At 41.1% G+C, this 20,256-nt stretch overlaps 1 protein-coding gene across 1 annotated transcript in view; it reads right to left on the reverse strand.

The window, feature by feature from the left end:
• The window catches only part of LOC102294833 (gamma-aminobutyric acid receptor subunit rho-3), a gene marked incomplete in the record, with an annotated part of 28,587 nt that extends 8,983 nt beyond the window's left edge, over positions 1-19,604 (reverse strand). The window contains 2 exon segments of the mRNA XM_042213895.1: positions 11,074-11,129; positions 18,832-19,604. Of these exon segments, the coding sequence (XP_042069829.1) occupies positions 11,074-11,129; positions 18,832-18,968 (193 nt within the window).
• Between the last annotated feature and the right edge of the window lie 652 nt (positions 19,605-20,256).

Here is a 20,256-nt window from a genome sequence, read left to right on the forward strand (position 1 = left end):
CACACACACACACACACACACACACACACACACACACACACACACACGAAAGGCCTCGGGCTGTAACAGAATTTAGGGTCTACATCTAAGAGGCATGTCTTTGATCCGTGTGAGGAAGCAAAGGAAGAACATGCGAACTCCCCACAGAAAGGCTGTGAAAGTCCTGGGTTTGAATCAACACCCAGGACAGTTTTGCTGTGTTTTCAGGCACAAACCCACAAACCCAGGACACAAACTCCACCCACAGATTTAATCAGATGAATATGAGCTGTGGTTTTGTTGAAGCATGTTCTTGCCAGCAAGTTGTATTTCTATCATTTGACAAATCATCTCATAACTCAAAGGTAGATTGTCAAGTTTAGGACAGACTGAACATTTTTGATAGAAACCTCAGATTGGAGACATCTAGGTGCCACAGTTGTATCACCACTGGGAGGCAAAAGAAAAACAACGTTTGGCAATAAACACAATCTCATGTATTTTAATTTCTTATTGTGCGTTCCATCAATGACACACATGATTAGTGGTTCCTGAATGCCAGATAGTGCGCACAGGAATTGATAAGGAACTAGTTTGTGCTGCTGTCAGTCAGAATCCAGGGTGTAAAACATCCACACGAATGCAGGAAATGCCTCGACTGCAACACACCCATGTTTGCATGCACCAAGGTGCAAGGGCCCTTTAATCGCTGCTTGCAGCTTTAATTGACATTATCAAATTGCAATAAAGACAAATGTAATATAACTGTCAACAAAGAATTCTAAGCAATAAAGTTGGACGAATCCATGCAGTTATTGCAGGGCTGGACCATACTGTCATACGACACCAACAGACGATCCTGGAATCTCGGATCTAATTTGTCAACTGAAATTTTTTTTAAGCTTCTCACTTAGTGAAACACATGATACACACAGTGGAGTGCAAACAGAAACACAGCTCATAGAAACCCACATGCCTTCACAGTTAAAGGAAAAAAAGAATAGAAAACTATCCTGTGATAACAATAAAAATACTATTTTTAATGTGGGCTCAGTACTGGTATGTTTAAGGCAGAGGCTTTTTTAACAGCACCGGAAGCCTGCCTGAAAAGATATTAGTGTCTGTTTGATGTCCTACAGTGAGATGGGATAGAATAAAAACCGATAATAATTTAACAGCATATCAGGATCAGTCACTTCTCGTTTATTGCTTTAATCCAATCACCCGTCCTGACCTGGAAACCTCATTTTGTGTTGTGACATCCTTTGTCTTTGGCACCAACTCACCTGTGCAGCCATTGACATCTGTCTTCATCTCTCCCGCCCCACCCCATCTTCCTCATCAGCAGATTGTTTAACGGCTCCTAAAAAGGCTGAACGCACATAAACAAGCAGAACACACATAGCTGGAGGGCTCTGCGACCTACCAATGATCATAAAAAGCACCACTTAATTTATGGTTACTCGCTCACTGTTTGCTCCACAAAGCAATCATGACAAAGTTTAGGAAAGAAGTTTGTCCATCCTATAACAGTGCCTAGTGGCCGTGCTCTCCTTTGGAATTCTATACTGTTAATTTTAGGATATATCCACAGCTGCGACCTGCAGACAAAACAGCTCATTCCTGCGCCGACCACAAGCAACAACAATGATTTCACTGCCGTTCTGCTGGAGAAAAATGTTTCCATTCATTTGGAGGTAATGTTAAAAGGTTAACAACGAGGAGAATGCACAGAAGGAAAACCAGCTCCGACTACTCTTTCAGCCTGTTAGCGTGTGTTGCCATTCTTAGATGTCTTTATTTAATCCGGGCCAATTTGGATTAAATGGGAATGTCTTAGGACATCTAGGTTACGGTATAGAAAACAGCTGTTTTCAAGCAAAACTGCTCAAAATATGTGAACTTTCCATTTCTGCTGTTGCACTGTGACTGGAGTGGGTGGAATGTTTGTGTGGGTAGTGTTTTCTTGACATAAGGCTCCATAATTCATGATTTAAAGGCCTCAGTATGAGTCAAGCTACATATACAGTAGTAGAGTTTTAAATGAAGAAGACATCATCCACTTTATTGTTTTAGCAAAGTCCTGCCATACTTACATTCGTATAACTATATATCAACGACCTTTTATATAGGCTGGAAGCAGAGAGTGGTTAAAAAGGTGGTCTTAAAAATTCCCATCATATTGCAGTTTTGCCTGACATGTTTTCATAGCAATGAAACATATTTAATAGCAGCAAACTTATAACTGCATTGGCTACCTGTGAATCCTCATGTTCACATATCAAGTCAATGAGTACATCCTGGGCAATCTTTCTTTCTGACACTTAGAATACAGTTAATGAACTTCAGTGTTTTATTCAGTTTGACCGGAAATGAATGACGGGGTGTTGAGGGGTGTTTATCGAGGTTGGGGCCATTTTCACACAGATATGTGAGATCAGAAGTCTTCAGGTTTTGCTCCCTAGTTACCAAAAACAAATGCAGTGTTACAATAATGATGTCACTATTCAGACCTTGAAACTAAGGCCATATTTTTTGGAGATAATTTATCTGAATTTCAGGAGTGAGACCACACCTCCATACAAATGCAATCCAGCTCTCTGTCTGTCTATGACCCCCCAATGACATTTAAATTAGTTGTGATGGATCAAGGACACCTCTAAAACCTGCAGGACACCGGCCCTCGAGGCCTGAGTTTGGACACCACTCCCTCAAAGGATACTGTGCTGGTGACAAGCCTTGTACCCTAAAACACAGTAAGTTACTTTCTCTGAGTGCAGACTGACAGACCTCGCAGAACAGTTATTGTAATGACCACAAAAAATCTAAAAATACAAAAGGTCCAGTTCAAATATTTGCTTTTGACGCTTTTTTTGTTACTGCGAATCAGGCAGAATCTGTGTCACTGCTTCCAAAAATTCCTATTTGAACCAAGAATTTTGAAACTAAAACTGCACCAGGTATCTGTGAGAAACAGCTGTTCCATCCTCCCCAAAAAGAGCCAGGCCATGAGGGGGTGGAACAGCAAAAAGCTAAAGTGCTGGCAGGAGGTGACTGTTACTAACAGCTCACAAGGTTGGCACACATGTTTCTCTAGGGCGAGCCACCTTTAAACTGCCAGAGCTCTCTCCTCTCCTCCAGCTTTTATACTGAGGGCTGAAGGATCGCTGAGTGCAGCCAGCTGTGCACCACCTTCATAGGAGAATGAGGTCTGAGTCATTAGTTTTTTAAAACTTTACACAACACCATGTTCTTTTTGGACAGTAACCCAGGCTATGTTTTTCCTTTGAGATGGGAAATTTGCTCAATTGAAGCTAACTTTGTAAACCAACGGATAACATCACAGTGGGAGACATGAGTCATCAGTGTTCAGGAAGAGTTCGTCCGGCGATGCTCTTTCGTTGCATTAATCCAGTTTAGATGCAAAATAAACTGCCTTGCTGGAAATCTTTGAAAAGTTGAGTATGCACAAACACAAACACACAAACTCTCTCTTGCACAGTCCCACACACACACTGTGACTGTGTGACTTAATAAAACCAGTGGAGACCAAAAATTTAATGTAGCCCCGACAACGACTGCTGTCAGGAAGAAAAACCTGCAACAGAAGGTCACTCGCTCTCCCTCTCCTGGCTCTTTACTGCTTTCCTTTTCCCACATCACACCCAGTCAGAGTACATATGAGGCAGACGTGCAAAGCGAGGCCACAGCTGATTCTCCACTTTTGTGCTATGCAAAGGAGCTTCAACCCTAATTTATAACCTAAACCCTGTCTTATTGTTTGATATCAGCTCTGAAGAACTATTGTAACGATACTGTATATAAAAAAAAAAAAAAATCTGAACAACATTTTTCTTTAAATAAAGCAACAAATGACACAACAAATGACAGCTAATATATTTGAATATTAGCTATCAGCTAATACCAGCACAAGCTATCGCTACAGTTTTTTGTTAAACACCGTGTTAAAGAGCTTGGAGTCTTGGAATTGCACCTGTATTGTCCTCATCTGATCATTTGTAATTAAAAACATGGTTATGGTTCACCGTGACGTAGAACAGACTCACACCTTTGAACAATTTCCTCAATGCTGTTTGAGAGGAAATGTATCCTCTAAACCTCTGAGTGCCAGAATGTTAAAACTGCACACCAAGGTCAAGTTCGGGCTTATTTGAGCTGCCGACAAGCATTTTAATGCGATCATTAAGCAGTAAAGTCCAACCCTTGATGCGAAAGGTACTTGACTATGTTGTATGCTGAGCACATTAGGCTTTTTCAGCTGGGTAAAGTATGTATATTTGGATAGGTTCTGGTCAGCTGTGTGCAAATAGGCTTGACTGTTTGTTTTGACTGCTGTCCCTTAATGAGACTTTGTTGCTGCAAGACTGCCATACTGCTCATTTGTTCACCTGTTTGTGACATGAGTCTAAACTGCAGCTTTTAGCACTTTGGCACTGACCTTTCTGGAAGCTGCTGCTGGTCATTACCTTGTGATTGCATGTAAATGATCAGCTAAGGTTGCCAAGCTTGGTTAGCAATACACGTTTACAGACTGTGTGAGTTCAGACACAAATATCTGCTAATTAGTGCTAACCATGATACTGACTTCTTGAACTGTATCAAACAAGATGCATACATGCTGGAGATTCTTCCTGGACCACCAGTTATGCTGCAGACCTGAAACCAGCCGGCCAACCGTCTGAAACCTTCAGACGCTGCAAAGTGTCAGAAAAATTACGTAAACCAAAGGGCATAACTCTATACGGGTGAAGACCTGAAAAGGTGATGAATTAAAAAATCCACATGCAGTTTTTTTGGTGAGTGGCACTCACCACCATGCTTTCAGGAGATCAGATCTGCTCACATTTTAATAATGGATTGGATTTATATAGCGCTTTTCAAGGCACCCAAAGCACTTTACAATGCCACTATTCATTCACACTGGTGGAGGCAAGCTACGGTTGTAGCTACAGCTGCCCTGGGGCAGACTGACAGAAGCCAGGCTGCCATATCGCGCCATCGGCCCCTCTGGCCAACACCAGTAGGCGGTAGGGTAAAGTGTCTTGCCCAAGGACACAACGACCAGGACAGAGAGCCCGGGGATCGAACCGGCGACCTTCCAGTTACAGATACGCTTCCCAACCCCCTGAGCCACGGGGTGACCATGGCTCAGGGGTGACCGTGCAGCCAGCTGTGGCTATGGCCAGCTGTGGCTGTGCACAGTTTTTGCTCAGTCTTACCTTCCAGGTACAAATAACCACACAACAAGCTGTTTCACTTATCTGATATATTCTAAAATGTTCCAAAAGGCATCAACTTCAAGAAGTCAGTGACTTATTTAGCAGAAGATAGTTTTAGCATGCGGCTAGCAGTACAGACACCTGTATCATCACCAGTACAGGTGTAATGGAGGGAATTACACTTTTGTTTTAGTAAACAAGATAACATGCATGAAGGAGGATGTAAAGTTTACCGTGTTTAAGATCTGTTTTGTGTTCAGATTGGTTTCAACAAATAGTACCAGTAAATGTTTTAGGCAACATGGCTGAAAATGAAAGGCTGCTGATTGGGATTGAACTGTTTTTCAGCCTCAGGCGGTTTTCTGCCTGTCATGGCCAGCGGGGACAAGCCGTGTGATGATGGGATGTGCAGAACCTAAGACAACCTATACTGGGCAAGCTAACAAAACACAGACCTGATACCTTTACACAGAGACGCAGGGAAAAATGGGAAGACAACACAGGATGCGAGGAAATGACGCAGGGAACTAACACAGACGAACCAGCGACGAGCACAAGATGACACACAGTATAAATACACAGGCAGACACAAGAGGGAACGAGGAACAGGTGGCAACGCAGCTGATTAGGGAAGACGAGACAAGGAAGCAAACAGAATACACTCACATGAGACACGGGCCTTCACAATAAAACAGGAAATGCACAGAGACATGGTACAGACACTAAACAGAGGGAACACAGAACCAAACTCAAAGAACTAAAATGTCTAAACCACAGTACACAACAGGAGCAAACTAGAACACAAGATTATAATAATAAAAAACACAAAGCACTGGATCAAAAGACCCAGGACCATGACCCTGCCACTTCCTCGTTGGCTTCATGCAGGACGCTTGTTGTCACAAAGCCTCTCTGACCTGCACAACATATTTTTTGTTTCTTTTTCTTATCAGCTCATGTGATTAGCTCTGCTACAAGGAAAGAGGGAGAAAACATCTTCTTAAGTCCCTGTTGAGCCTGGTTTAGCAACACTGAGACTGTGATGCTATCAGTGCTTTGGTGGTTTTAGGTGATATCAGCCGGAACAATCAGCAAACGTCTCTTGTGAGCTCTTCTGCTTCTTTACCTCGCCTTTAAAACCAGAATATTTGCACATGCGACCTTTAATGGCAGCAAACTTCTACCTCACTTCTGCTCTCTCCTTTCATTGTCCTGCTGGCCGCTAAATCTCACTCTGGACTTTTATTCGAGTAGTGTTATGATTTTCTCGGTTAGTGATTTGCTCCAGATTTAGCTTAACATGAAACCTTGCCTGGTGCAGCTTTAACGGCCAGCTTTTTGCCCCATAATGTTTGTGTGTTCAGCGTTTCAGAACGAGTCGCCCTAATCCCCGAACACAACGCTGCAGATGGATCAATCCATGCAGTCATAAGCGGCATAATGCAGCTTTAAGGTGGCAGGATGTTTCTCTGGAGCCTCATCGCTGCATGTGTGTTCTCATTTGACTTTCCATCGGCGCCAATCATACGAGGGGGAAGGTGAGAGGTGGACAGGGATTAAGAGGTGAATCTCTAGGCAGCTTTCAGACAACATGAGCGTCAGACTACAGAATCCATACTGCCGAAGTCTAACCATGTGTAATGCTGCATCTTTGTCTGAAACACTTTAAGACATTTGCAGAATTTACAGCAAAAGGCTTTGAAAACAGGTTTTCTGTCTCTATGCACATTCTCGGTGTATGTGCCCTAAATCACAGCTGACCTTTAGGGAAACCTCGCTGTACAGTTAGGGTGCATTTTCCCTCTGAATTCCTTGTCTCCGCTCAAATATGCTGTCAGGTGATGGCCACAGTTCAACTTTTTGTTGTTGTGCAAATACCGAGATAATCAGAGCTTTGTAAGGAGGATTAAGGATAGATATTCTCCTGAGGCAGAAGCAAAAGAGGCAGCAGAATATGTGAAACAGTAGCCTAAGAGTTAAAAGTTTCATTACATTTACAGCAGAAAAATAAAGCCGGTCTGAATAATTTATCAGATTCTGGTTCGCGACAGAGGCAGACTTGAATTAGATTTAAATGAAAACTAAAGAAAATATGAACTATAAACTTACAAAAGTCCTGCTGTGGTCCTGTACAGTGTGACCATATACGTTTTTGAGATTACCGATTACTGTATTAATGAACAACAGCACAACAAAACAATGTGGCTGTGATATAAGGACATTTAATATGACTATCCTGCTGTATCCCATTTCAGCTCATATCATCATTAAGTATTGGAGTCTAAGGAGCTTGGAAAGAAAAACATCTGGATTTCTTTAAGTTGCTTGAAGATGTTTCACCTCTCATCCTTGAAGAAGCTTCTCGGATGAGAGGTGAAACATCTTCAAGCAACTTAAAGAAATCCAGATGTTTTTCTTTCCAAGCTCCTTAGACTACGATGACCTGGATGACTGAGAACCTTCACAGACATTAAGTATTGGAACATTTACTTCCACGCTGTAGAAGTACAAAACAAGTAGTAAACCATTTAAATGAGCTTTCATAATCCATCATTTCAGCAGCAGCCACACTTTGTTTCAGAAGTCATCAAATATTTTGGATACACCTGCAATCAAAACCTTTTCTTTTGTTTTATGCTCCGAGGTGTGGTTATGATTGCAGCAATGAATCTGCCAATAAAATTTCAGGTTTGTACCTGACACTGCAGCCAAGTGAGCGCACTGAGCGGGAAGATGCAGCCAAAGTATAGCACCACTTGACTGGATACCAGCATAATCCAAGCCCTCATAGTAAATCGCAAGCATCTGGCAACATGACGTGTCATTTGGAACACATGTGTGAAGCTTATGGGGACAAGTTTAAGTTTATAGACATCCTTTAAAGGTTGACCTTGATTTAGAAACAGTAAAAGTTCTAAACATGAGAAAGAGGTATCGAGAAATGCCATAAGGAGTATTTCTGGAGTTTGGTCTGCCCTTCAAGGACTCTGAGGAGGGGATGGTTTTGGCTCTTCAGCTTCTCAAGACACACACACACACACACACACACACACACACACACACACACACACACACACACACAGAAGCTATAGGCTTATCTGAGGGAGAAAAATGCTGATATTTCCCTCTGTATAAAATTATAGTCCGTGGAAATGCCGCAGGGCAGACAGTGGTGCGTTTGGTGTTCCCACCCTGAATGGCAGGCAGGACCACAAAGACGCCGGCAGACCAGGCATATAGAGGAACATACAAAAGCAGCAAGCAGGCTGTGTGTCTGTGAAGGTGTGTCCTAGAAACACGGTTCATTTTGTAGATTCATGGTTACATTTACTTTTTGTTGTTTTAAAAGTCCTGAATTGAGAAAATAACTTCACAAAAACTGTGATTATCTATGAAATAAACCCACAAGAAATATTCAAAGTAAAAGCTTCAGAGTGAAGATGAGTAAAGTTTAGAGCAAGAATAAAAAGAACAAAATGATCAGTGGAAGAATTAAAGGAAGAGACTGTCACCAGCAGAAAAATGCCTGCATTGTCCTTAAAACGTCAAAAAGACCTGTGTTTAGATTTTCACTCTGTGCAGCCTTTTGTGGTTGTGCAAATAATGACGTTAAAAACCTCTAACAAACCTTTCAGGATCGGGTGGAGACCGCAGTTTGAACCTTGGCTTCAAACAGCTGTCAACAGCGGCTTCTTTTAATTCTGCCTTTAGTCTGAAGACAAGTTCAGACAACGACTGGCACGGTGTGAAAGCCAGCGCTAATAAATCAACTAAAGCTTTTGTTCCACACAGAGAGTTTATCTAAATGATGAGAAATCACCATCCTGACAAAACACATGCAAACATCTGCCATCCATAGCAGAGGGCTTTGTCTGATCTTAGTATTTATGTGTTAAACATGTCAACCAGCCAGAAGTCAAGTCATGGAAAAACGCATTTCCCACTGCTGATGACAAAAGATAGAAAAGTCACCACTGACACTATGATGCTCGAGACTTTTTTAAGAAAATCCTTTTTCTTGTCTAAAAATAAAATGTTTCCACGTTGGATGTGTTACATCAGAAGGCGGCAGTAACGATATTATTGTTGATTTTATTTTCGTGGCCTCAAAGATGATTTTTTTGTTCATATACACAAAATTAATACTGTCCTCTTTTCTTCTTCTTTTGGCTGCTCATGTAGGGGTCGCTACAGGGCCCCTGTGTCTCGATCTCACCCTGTCGCCGGCATCTTCCTCTGCCACAGCAGTCCTCTGCATGTCCTCCCTCACTGCATCCATGAACCTTCTCTGTGTCAGTAAACCCACTGTCTTTCCCCAGTTGTTGTTAAACAAGGCCTTGATCAATCCAATATGGAAATCTCATTCTTGATGATCAGCATATTCAGTTTCACAAAGATGTTCCAGCAAAATCGCTTCCTGATGCGTTTCTGCCTCCACATTAATCTTGCTCACGACCAGCTCTAAGCTCACATGCTTGGCTTCATCATCAACGGAGTTTGTTTATATGGTTTGGATTAAATCAAACCAGTGGAAACAGTCCTTGCTGTATATTGCAAGGATACAGTGCAGACACGGCTCATTAATGCTGAGTAACTAACTAATAAAATCCAAATCTGAGGCACAGACATCCTGGAGGGTCTCTATTAGTAAAATAACCTTATAACAAATTATAATATTAAAAAAAAGACTAAAAAGAGCAGAAAGGGAAATTATTACATAAAATTTATTCAAAGCCCAATCCACACTTTAAACCTAAATGTAATTTAAGCACACGAGTCATTAAAACTCACCTGCTGCACAAATGCCACAAAGGGAGAAGCTGTCACCAAAGATCAAAACCTTTCTTGTAGCTGGCTGTAAACATGTTTATTTCTCCTCTAATGTTGGACATTTTAATATGGGAGTCGATGGGCACTGACTCGCTTTTGGCAGCAGCCTTAAGTGGACATTCAAGGAAGTGCAGTTTTTTAAGTGTCTATTTTAAAAAGTTTTTTAAAAGATGATGACGAAATAAAAAAGTGCACCTTCAGTAAATTCTCTCAAATCTAAATCTGACAAAATCCTAAAAAGTCAACAATGAAAATCACAGAACTCGAGCTGAACACCAAATCTGGTTTTGCATAATAACCATCAGTACATTGAGCCCTTAATGCAAACACACAGAGGCACTAATATACATACAATACAGATCACACGGAGCGTTCCAAGTTCATACATTAATATTTGAATCCATATCATGGAATCACATGAACCATCTGTGTGGATAAATGCATTGTCGTGTGTTTGATAGCGATGATTTTCTTTGCAGACGTCACTTCGTTGCCCACCCCTCCATCTGCTCCGGACCTGGAATATAATCCAGATTAATGCATTCGAACCCCCGCGACTCACACATCTACACACGCTCATTATGTTCTGGAAACACACACAGACACATGCACAGTTGCATCTGAGAGAGCACATTGAGTCCTACTGTATTTCCAAAGCTCTCACACACACAGACACACACGGATGCTGGTGTTGCTGCACGATGGTGATATCTGGGTCAGTGCTGGGGTAATATTTTGTTTTTATCACATCCGTTGTTTGTGTGACCCAATGGCCATCATCACATCAAACCACAGCGAGCGAGGAGTGATTTTTCTCTGTTAGGCGATGTGTGAGGGAACGGATTAAATCATCAGGGATCAGAGATGAAATGAGGAGTGCCTTTGTCTCTTTGGCTATGTGTGTGTGTGTGGTTGTGCGTGGGTGTGTTGTGTGTGTGTCGTGTGTGTGTGGTGTGCGCCTGGTGTAGTCGAAGCCTGTCTACTGGCGAAGTCGTGCTCTTCAATCCTTCAGCAGTTGTTCACTTTTTTATTAGTAAAGTTTTGGTGCTGTCCTGCCTCTTCAGCTTGTAGTCAATACGTCTGCAGAGAGAACACACACAGAGACGTAAACACACACACACATAGACACACATCATGTTGAGTGATTAGTTATGTCCTTGAATTAATTGCACATTTTGATTAGAAAAAAAATATGCAATTTGTAGTTTTCTTCCTACTCTTTGTTCTTCCCATCATGCAGTTCTCTCTAGCCCTGCTAAAACCAAAACCTTAATCAAAGGCATGTCCGGGCTTCATGAAAAAATAACACACGTGCACACACACACACATGTTCGCAAATATTCCCCATCTAACTAAAACACAAAGCATTTTATTATGTTCCAAAACATCCTCGATGCTACTGCAGGCCTGATAAACACAGCTGCTGAGAGTCAACAGTCAAACACAGATAATGAGCATTTTCAGCTGCATGGACCATTAGAGGTGGCTTCTTGGCCTTCACGGAGAAGTCAGGACTAATCCTCCATACAATTATAACACACATTATAATATAAAAGGCTTAAAATGTTTACAGTACATGGCAAAAACAACAGGGCTCAGTTTAGTATCCAAAGTGAGGTTTATTATTTCAATTTTGTTTTTATTGTTCTAAAGTCTTTTTATTATTAGTTTCAGTATTATTTGAATTCATTTGTTATTATTATAATATTAGAATCAGATTCAGAAAGATTTTATTTATCCCCAAGGGGCAATTAACATAAAACAGAGCAGCATAGTGTTGACGATAAGGACAATAAGAACAGGCAATGAGAGTGAGATAATAAATACACAGAATATACAGTTTTAAAATTAAAGTGACTGAAAGGTGAATAAAGTGTCGGTAGTATAAAAAGAGTGTAGAGTAGTTTAGAATTTAAACTACAACATATATAATACTAAACTACATATATCATAATATGAATTGCATTATGGTAAAAAAAAAAAATCTAATAACACATAAAATAATATATAAAAATTGAAAACACTCACAGTTAGTTTTGTCTGGACACACCTTAGGCTACTTTCGAATCACCATTTAAGCCATCAAGCATGGATCCGGACTGTGATAATCAAATTAAAATTTACAATAAAAACCTATTGTTTATCATGCTAAGACAGCAAGGATAAACAAAACTTCTACAGCTGCTACATCAACACTAATACTCATATAATTGAGCCCGGTCCAGTAAGCGATCGTTACTTCCACCTGCAGAAATGTGTATTTATCAGTGTGGTTCAGCTGTTCGAGGACAGCAGGATGAGGGGAGACCAGAGCAGAACAGCTGTGACACCGGAACTGTTTCAACCAAGCTGTACACAGTTTCATTTCTACTGTAAGAACGGACCTTTTATTTACATGGCTGCCTGAGGGGATTGACTCACTTTGAGGAACTGACTCTCAGGCTGCTGCTTGGTCTTTGTCAAAGTTTTATATTAAATGTCATGCGATGCAACAAAGAGGATGTTGGGAAAATTCAATCTACAGTGTTAAATGGATACATTTTGTATGTGTGCTCTGTGTGTGCTTTCCTACCCTTTCATCTCCCCCAGACGTGGATTAGTTCAGAGCAGCTGGGTTGCAAAGTGGTTTGCAGATTGAAAGACACGGGGCAGATACGGGCAGGCTTAAGCAGCTTAAACAACACAATCTACGTGCGAATTTGATGCATAGCCTTGCATAGCTTTGAGATCAGAGTGACATTGGCCTGGACTGCAGGTGGGTTTGACTTTGTGGCCTGCCTGAACTAATGCTCGATTTGGTAAGGCTTAATAACCCCAGGCACAGACGCAGAGGCACATGTGACACCACGCAATACTGCAACGCAATGGAAAATTTCTACAAAAGAGAAACAAGATGACGCCATTTGAACACACAAACCAATCAAACGAACGAAAAAAGAAACAACCACAAAGGAATCACAACGCTAAACAAATCAGCTAAACCAGACCACAACATAGGAACCCACAAACAACCCAAAGGACCACAGAGAGACACACAAGACAAAGGACACGAATCTACCACAAGGAGAAAATAATGTTTACATGTAAGCATACAAACAATCCAAAACAGATGTGCTTAAAAGAGACACGCAAAGTACCACACAATTAGATAAACGCCTTCAAATATTTACGAAACAAACAAACAAACAAAACATAAGCACACACGTAGAAAGCTTATGAAGCCTAAAGTCTAAATCTAATCAAACTGTAGATAATATATAATAAGATTTTCTTGTTTTATGCAACTTATGACCTTCATCATGAGGTTGTTGTGAGGCTTTGTTGATATCAGGGGACTTCCAAAGCTTCTGGATTTATCGTGTGGATTTTGGATGGAGGGGACTCTGATGCTGAGACAGATGCTGTCTGTGATATGTGGCTGAAATGTTTACAGAGCTTTTAACCAGATTTTTGAGAAAGCAGTGAACAATGAGTCTTCACACACAACCTTGTAGGAGCTCTGCAAGGTTGTTATGTAGCAGCTTGTCAATGGTGTTGAGTGTTTTTGGTTGAAACTGTCTGCAAATGACAAAGAACAAAGTCATAGTGCAGGCGATACTGTTATGCAGGACCGACATTCAAACAGGGAGCCCCAGAGAGACGACATTTAGGATGCATAAAGTGTAATTATAGCTCAAGCATAACTGACTTTCAGTTGTAATACATGCAGAATTGCATGCGTGTGTGTGTGGACGTGGTAATCACATGCACAGATGTGCGGTGCAAAGGTGAACATGCAGCGGTAAAAGCGATGGAAGCTCTTTGAGATCTTCTCCGCTCGTGGATGAAAAGCCTCTTTAAAAATCACACACCTCGACACACATCAAGGAGAACACACATGGACACGCAGACACACAAACACACATTCATTCCTCTGTTATTGTGAGGTTAAAAAAAATAATTTCAGCCAAATCCTATTTCTATAATCCTTTAAATTAACCTTGACTAACACTCCAAAATCCAGCCAGAACAAACCTAATGTAGCGCTAATCTCAAGCCTGAAGCTAATTTAATCAACTAACAATCAGCACGGGATGTTTTTAAAAAATTGTTGCTCAAATGAAATAAAGAGTTCTCGTTTTAGACATAAAACTCTAAAGTCCTGACATCTTAGAGGCTGGAGGAGGAAGTGCATTCAGATACTGAAAATTCTGACTCACACAAATTTTTCTCCCCTAAAAGTTCCTTTTGTTTTTTTGTAAAACTACACAATTCAGTATTTGTTAATGGCCTTTGAAAGTACAGGTCTTGTGCTCAAATCACTTAATTATTATTATTTTTTTTTAATTTGGTTGGATAAAACCTCCATTGTGAAGTTGCCACAGTGGGTGTCCCTGTGGTTTAGCAGGCGGAGCAGGTTAGAGGATTTTAGCAGGACTGTGATTTGATTCCTCCCTCTCCTGGTTCGCATGTCCTTGGGGATGATACTAAATCCAAAGGTCACCGATGTGTGTGACTGAAAAAGTGACAAAAGCAGTCCATTTTACTTTTGTGATAAAAAAAAGAACTATTTGCTGACATTTTGTTTTTAAAAACCAACATTCACAGTGTGATTCAGCTGATTTGGAGCATTATCCCCTCGACAGGTCAACCACAGAAAGACATTCATCTTCTTTGTTCTTTTTCCGCTCTCTTTGACAGATGGTATCTCACCCTACCAGTATCAGCTCCATACTCACAATCCACGCTCCCTCCTCTGCACATGTCGCAACCATGTCAGCCTCACTTTTCTAACTTTGTCTCCAAACCTGAGCTCAGCCTCTGATCTGCTTCTGGAGAAAAACTCTACCTTAATCAGCTAAAGTTGAAAATGCTGGTACAAACGCATTCATGAGTATTAATAATGAGCATGAATGAAAGTGATAAATAATAATTTCCTTTTTAATAATTGAAAATAAACCTTCTCGTTATGCTTACACCTTAATAAAAATAACCTTTCCAGTACAGGGATTGTACTTTTCATAGATGCACACAGTGGTTTTACTACATTTAGTTAAATATATACAGTTACAGTTGTGCCTGTTCTTATCATACAAGGAGGTTAGCATATTGATAAATGATGCATAAGAGCGCAAAGCCTGAGGCCCTCACCCATTTAGACACACCCAAAACACCTCAGCTAGGAGGCTTCCAGGAGGCATCTTAATCAGGTGTGGAGCCACCTCAGCTGAAGCCTTTCCAGTTTAAAGAAGCTCTGTGGATTGGGCAGCAGTTGAAGGCGGGGGCTTTAGTGGTGCAATTCCCAGTTACTTAAACTGGCTTTAGGGACACTGTATGTAATCTTAAAAATGCACCGACTGTGTTTCAGTTTTTTCAGGAGCGTTCAACAACACACAATGCTGCTACTTGTCTTAAAGTCTTTTCTTATTAATTCTTCTTCTGCTCCTTTTAGACGTGGCCACAGCGGCGTCTCATCTCCTCCTTCACTACAACCTTAAATCTTCTCTCTGGTCTTCTTCTTCCTAGCTGAACTATTTTGAACATTTCCAGTATATCCACTATCCTTCTGCACATCTAAACCCATCTCAGTCTTGCTGTTATGCTCAAAAGAGTAATGTTGAGACTAACACCAGAGTTTGTAGAAAAATGTGTTTTATTTTATAAGTATTTAATAAATAAAGTATTTAATAACCTCAGCTCAAAATGACAGCCCAGAGATCATGAAGGCATTGCTCAAACTCAGGCATGCTGTTTTCCACACCTTGTCAGGTTTAAGTGTCGACAGTTACGGCAACACCTAGACTCTTGGAATGCTGCTGGGGTTTGCAGAGGGCTGTAACACTCAACCTGAGCCGTCCCTTTGATTTACTCCTCTTAATTTTGTCCCTTCTGGTCACTCCCAGTGAAAGCTTAACACCCCCGGGTCGTCCCCTGTAACTCATACAAAGCTGTTCAAGTTGAGTCCAAGAATGAAATATTTTGCCTGAAATGAGCAAAATAGTTTAAGCAGAAGCTGTGAGCAGAACTTCCACTACTGTTGGAAACATTTGGTCCTCACAAAGATAGATGAACACACAAAAGCACAGGTCAGTGCGACAGATGAGGGCAGGCTGCCTGCTGTCAGCAGCAGGATTCACCCACAACTGCCGCTGTAATACACATCACACACAACACACACACAGACACACACACACAACACACACACACACAGACACACACACACAGCACACACACACACACACGACACACACACACACACACACACACACACACACACAAAAAATCTTAATTTAGGATTTTATCTTCTCCGTTTAAAGGAAACGCTGTTGGAAACTGGCTTATTTGTTGCATTACTGGAAAGTGTTCAATGCAGTTCTGTGCTACATTTACAAACCTTCATTTACGTCTTCTTTACATTTATTGTAATATATATTCAACACATATGTACGTAAAAGAAAATTTTTAGTGTGACCTCAAACATCAATCACAGGCCGATTTAGTTTTATCGCAGTAATTTCAGCTCTGCTGTGTACTCACTCGGCTGTTTTTGCACTTTAATTTCACAGAGATTACCTGCTGTACAAACAGTGAGGGCTGCGTTATGGTATTATATACATGGATCAAGGTCATATTGTTATCTCACTGTTGCAACACATACATCAGCTCTCAGGTGGTGTAAACGACAAAGGGTCAAACTCAGTCACTGCTTTATTGCATGACTCTTTTTATTGCATTTATTTGCTTTATGTGTTTATTTTAAGTGTGTTAAATGGAATAAATGCAGAGTCATTAATATTATTATAACTGTCTGTGCTTGGACATGCTTTGGAAACATTTTTATGCACAAATTGTACTTCAGATTGCAAACTACTGTACATATTGAGTAGATATTTATATTGAATTTGGCTGAGATAAAGAAATCAGAGTGTTAAATGTATGTTGGGTTAGACAGAGTGAAGTCCATTCAGGCAGTTTACATATTTGGTTCTCCTACAGGAATCTGAAGAAGCTTATTAAACAGCGTGAGCTGCTCAGAACAGAAGCTGCATTCACCGATTCTGGAAAACTGGCTGTTGCTGGTTTTTTTCCATTCAAAACCTGTTTGAGATGCAAGCTTTCAAAATGTGCAATATGCTAAACCTGCAGTGGTCACTCCTCCTTGGGCTGGTGCTCCTGCAGACAGCAGACTAAGCAAAAAGAGCAGCTTTTCCACTTAACTGTGAAGTGCTGCAGACTTACTTTTTAACTAAAAATAATCCTGCCATGCTGTGAAGGGCAGGGAACCTTGGCGTTACTTTTACACATTATTATTTATTTTAAGCAAATGAAAGGAAATCTACAGAAGTGAAATTTCCTTTGCAGCCGACTCTGTGGTTTTTCTGTAAAACTGGGATGTGAGAGTCAGCAGCCCATATGGGAACCTCTTTGTGACGTGTGCTTCAGAAGTGAATCACAGCTTCCTGACATCCACAGACTTTCCTGTAAGTCTCTGCTCTCCCTAAACTGATGCTGTAGAAACTTCAGCTTCCTGCTCCTCAGTCAGCTCTAGTAACTTTAAATAATTGTGTTGCTGTAACAGTGAAAGGAATTCATAAAGCATCAATCGATCACTCAGCAATGTCAGTGGGGGAGAGTATATTTACTTAAAAGCTTCACAGCCTAAATGTAAAGTCTCTGAGGTTTAATCTGCATTTTAAACTCATACAAAGCCACATAAGCTACTTTCAGCTGCTCCCTCATCACGAAAGGCCACGCAGCAGGCAGTAATATAATAGTTCTGTTCACGCAGACTAAAAGTAATTCATTTTTAGATGTTTATGGTTAGTGTTGTCTCTTAGGAAGACGGCTCCTTGTTCAAATCTGAAGCCTTTCTGTGAGGAGGTTGCATGTTCTCCCACAGTGCAGAGATATGCATGCAGTTCTATCATTGACCATAGGGTTGAATGATTGCCTATCACTGTGTGTTGCCCATGTGACTGACTGGCAATCATCCTGCCTCTCATATTTCATAAGTGATTAATAAAAAGTATCTTAAACCATAAAGCTGGATCTTTATGGTTTAAGTCCAGCAGCAACTGGTTTCCTTTAGGTACCAATAAAACCGTATGGCAGCTCTCCTCAGTCTGACCTTTTCTACCCTGTGCAGGGCCCATATCACATTTTAGCTGTTAGTTCTGCTGTGTATACAACACAACAATAGATACAGAAACCTCTTCGGCCAGCCAGTTTACATCGTCACAGTTTCTGTGATCTGTGATGTTAAAAAAGGCAAAATTTTCAGGCTCAAAAATACAAATTGGAGACATTCACAAAAAAAGAAAAAGCATCTGCACTGATTGGTTGGGCTTATGGTCATGTGGCTTCAGGCCCTCCCTCCATCACTGAGAAAACAGATAGCATCAAATCTTGAACTTAAACTGAATGGCTACGTTTAACGGGCTGTGTTTAGGAGTTTAACCCCTCTATGCACCCTGGAACTAGTGGAAGCTGTGAGAGACACTTTTTACTATTTTATTTGCCTCTTTATTTGTTCTAATGTTCTAGTTTTTCTTCATAATCAGAAGAAACATCTCATGGATTACTTTGCAACACGAATCAAGTAGACAAAGACATTTTTAAGCATAAATAGATCTGAAGCGTTGACTTGAACACCAACAGCAGGACGGCACATTCAACACATCTGCATTAAAGTCTTAAAAAGCAAAATAAGACACAAACAATAAGTCAGCTCTCATCTCATCTGCACTACTGGCTCAAACTGCCTCAGTAGGAACACACAGATCTAACAGCGAGTCTGTCTCACCCTCCAAACTTGAACTTGCTGTTCTCCCCGAGGAAGACATCCTTGTGTTTCCTGCGGCTTGAACTGCGGCCACCAGTCACCATGGCGACAAAGCTGACTGCTGCCAGAGCCAGGTAGGTGAGTACGTCCACCTTCATTCTTCACAGGTTTCCCTGCCAAAGCAGACACAGCTCTAACATCCCGACCATCTCTCCTCCAGTCCTGCTGACTAACGCTGGTCAAACATCCCACAGCAGCTGGACGTTTCCTCAACCAGAGACCTCCAGGACGTCAGTGAGATTTCCAACCAAAAACATGAGGAAGTTCCTGAAGTAGTCATGTGTCTCTGCAGCGTAGATCTCTGCAGCTCCCAAGTTTCCAGCTGAACATCCCAGCTCGATGATCTCCAGGAATCTTCTGCCTTCCCTCCAAATCATCCACTGCTCTCCTCTCTCTCACTTTCACTCCCTCTCCCCCTCTCTCTCTCCCAGTCTGTTTGTTTCTGCAGTTTTGTGGATCTCTCTATCCCTGATTAAAATCGATATGAATCTATTCCTCGCGGCGATAGAGGAATGACACTAATTCCACCCTAATCCTCTTATCTACAGCCACAGCAATCTTTCACTAACCTACAAACAGCCACACACATGCATACACGCACACACTCATCAGTAATCAGGATTTTCTCAGTGGGACAATGACAAAAGAAGCACGAGGTTAGCGCACACCTCCACTTTGTATAGGTGGAGTATTTGTGAGGGAAAATGAAGCACGGGTTTGAAAGCGGCACAAACAACAATAGCTCATCAAGCTCAGCCGCGGTTTAATCTGAGCTAGAGTGGAGGGAAATGTGTCTAATCCCGCTTTACCTACCGTCTTCCTCAGCTTACACCTCTGGAAGACATAATCCTGAACACACAAACGGTGCAGCAACACAGAAATGCACACAAACTGCATTTTTCAATGACGTGTTTTGGGTAATTTTTAAGCAACTTTTTGGAATTTCCTGCTTTGCATGGGAGTTGTCAAAGTTCAGTGATCTCAACATGACACATATCCTCTTACAGTTTCAGCAGGTCTGAAATACTCAAAAAGTGTGAATCCTAACATCACTATTAATAATGTTAATGTTCACTGCCACAGCAACAGGTTTTTAAAGCAGGAAGAGCACAAAATTAATGCTTCACTTCTCACAACATTTGTTCTCCTTTGATTTAATTAGACCGATTATTTTTAATTAACTCGAGCCATTTTGAGGAACTAAACTGTTTCAGTATCAGGCTGTAACCTTCTGTACTACAAAGTGAGATAAACGGGTTAGAGTAAAATTAGAGTTTCTGTCTCATGAAGGCTGCTCTATTTACCTGCCTGGCTAAATCACCATGGTTACACATCCTGGACACATAACCTGGCCAGAGCAGGCTATGTTCAGAGTTTTAAAAATGA

The sequence above is a fragment of the Haplochromis burtoni genome, unplaced genomic scaffold (assembly GCF_018398535.1).
Source record: "Haplochromis burtoni strain Fernald_Lab_line unplaced genomic scaffold, NCSU_Asbu1 Contig_494, whole genome shotgun sequence".
NCBI classification, from domain to species: Eukaryota; Metazoa; Chordata; class Actinopteri; order Cichliformes; family Cichlidae; genus Haplochromis; species Haplochromis burtoni.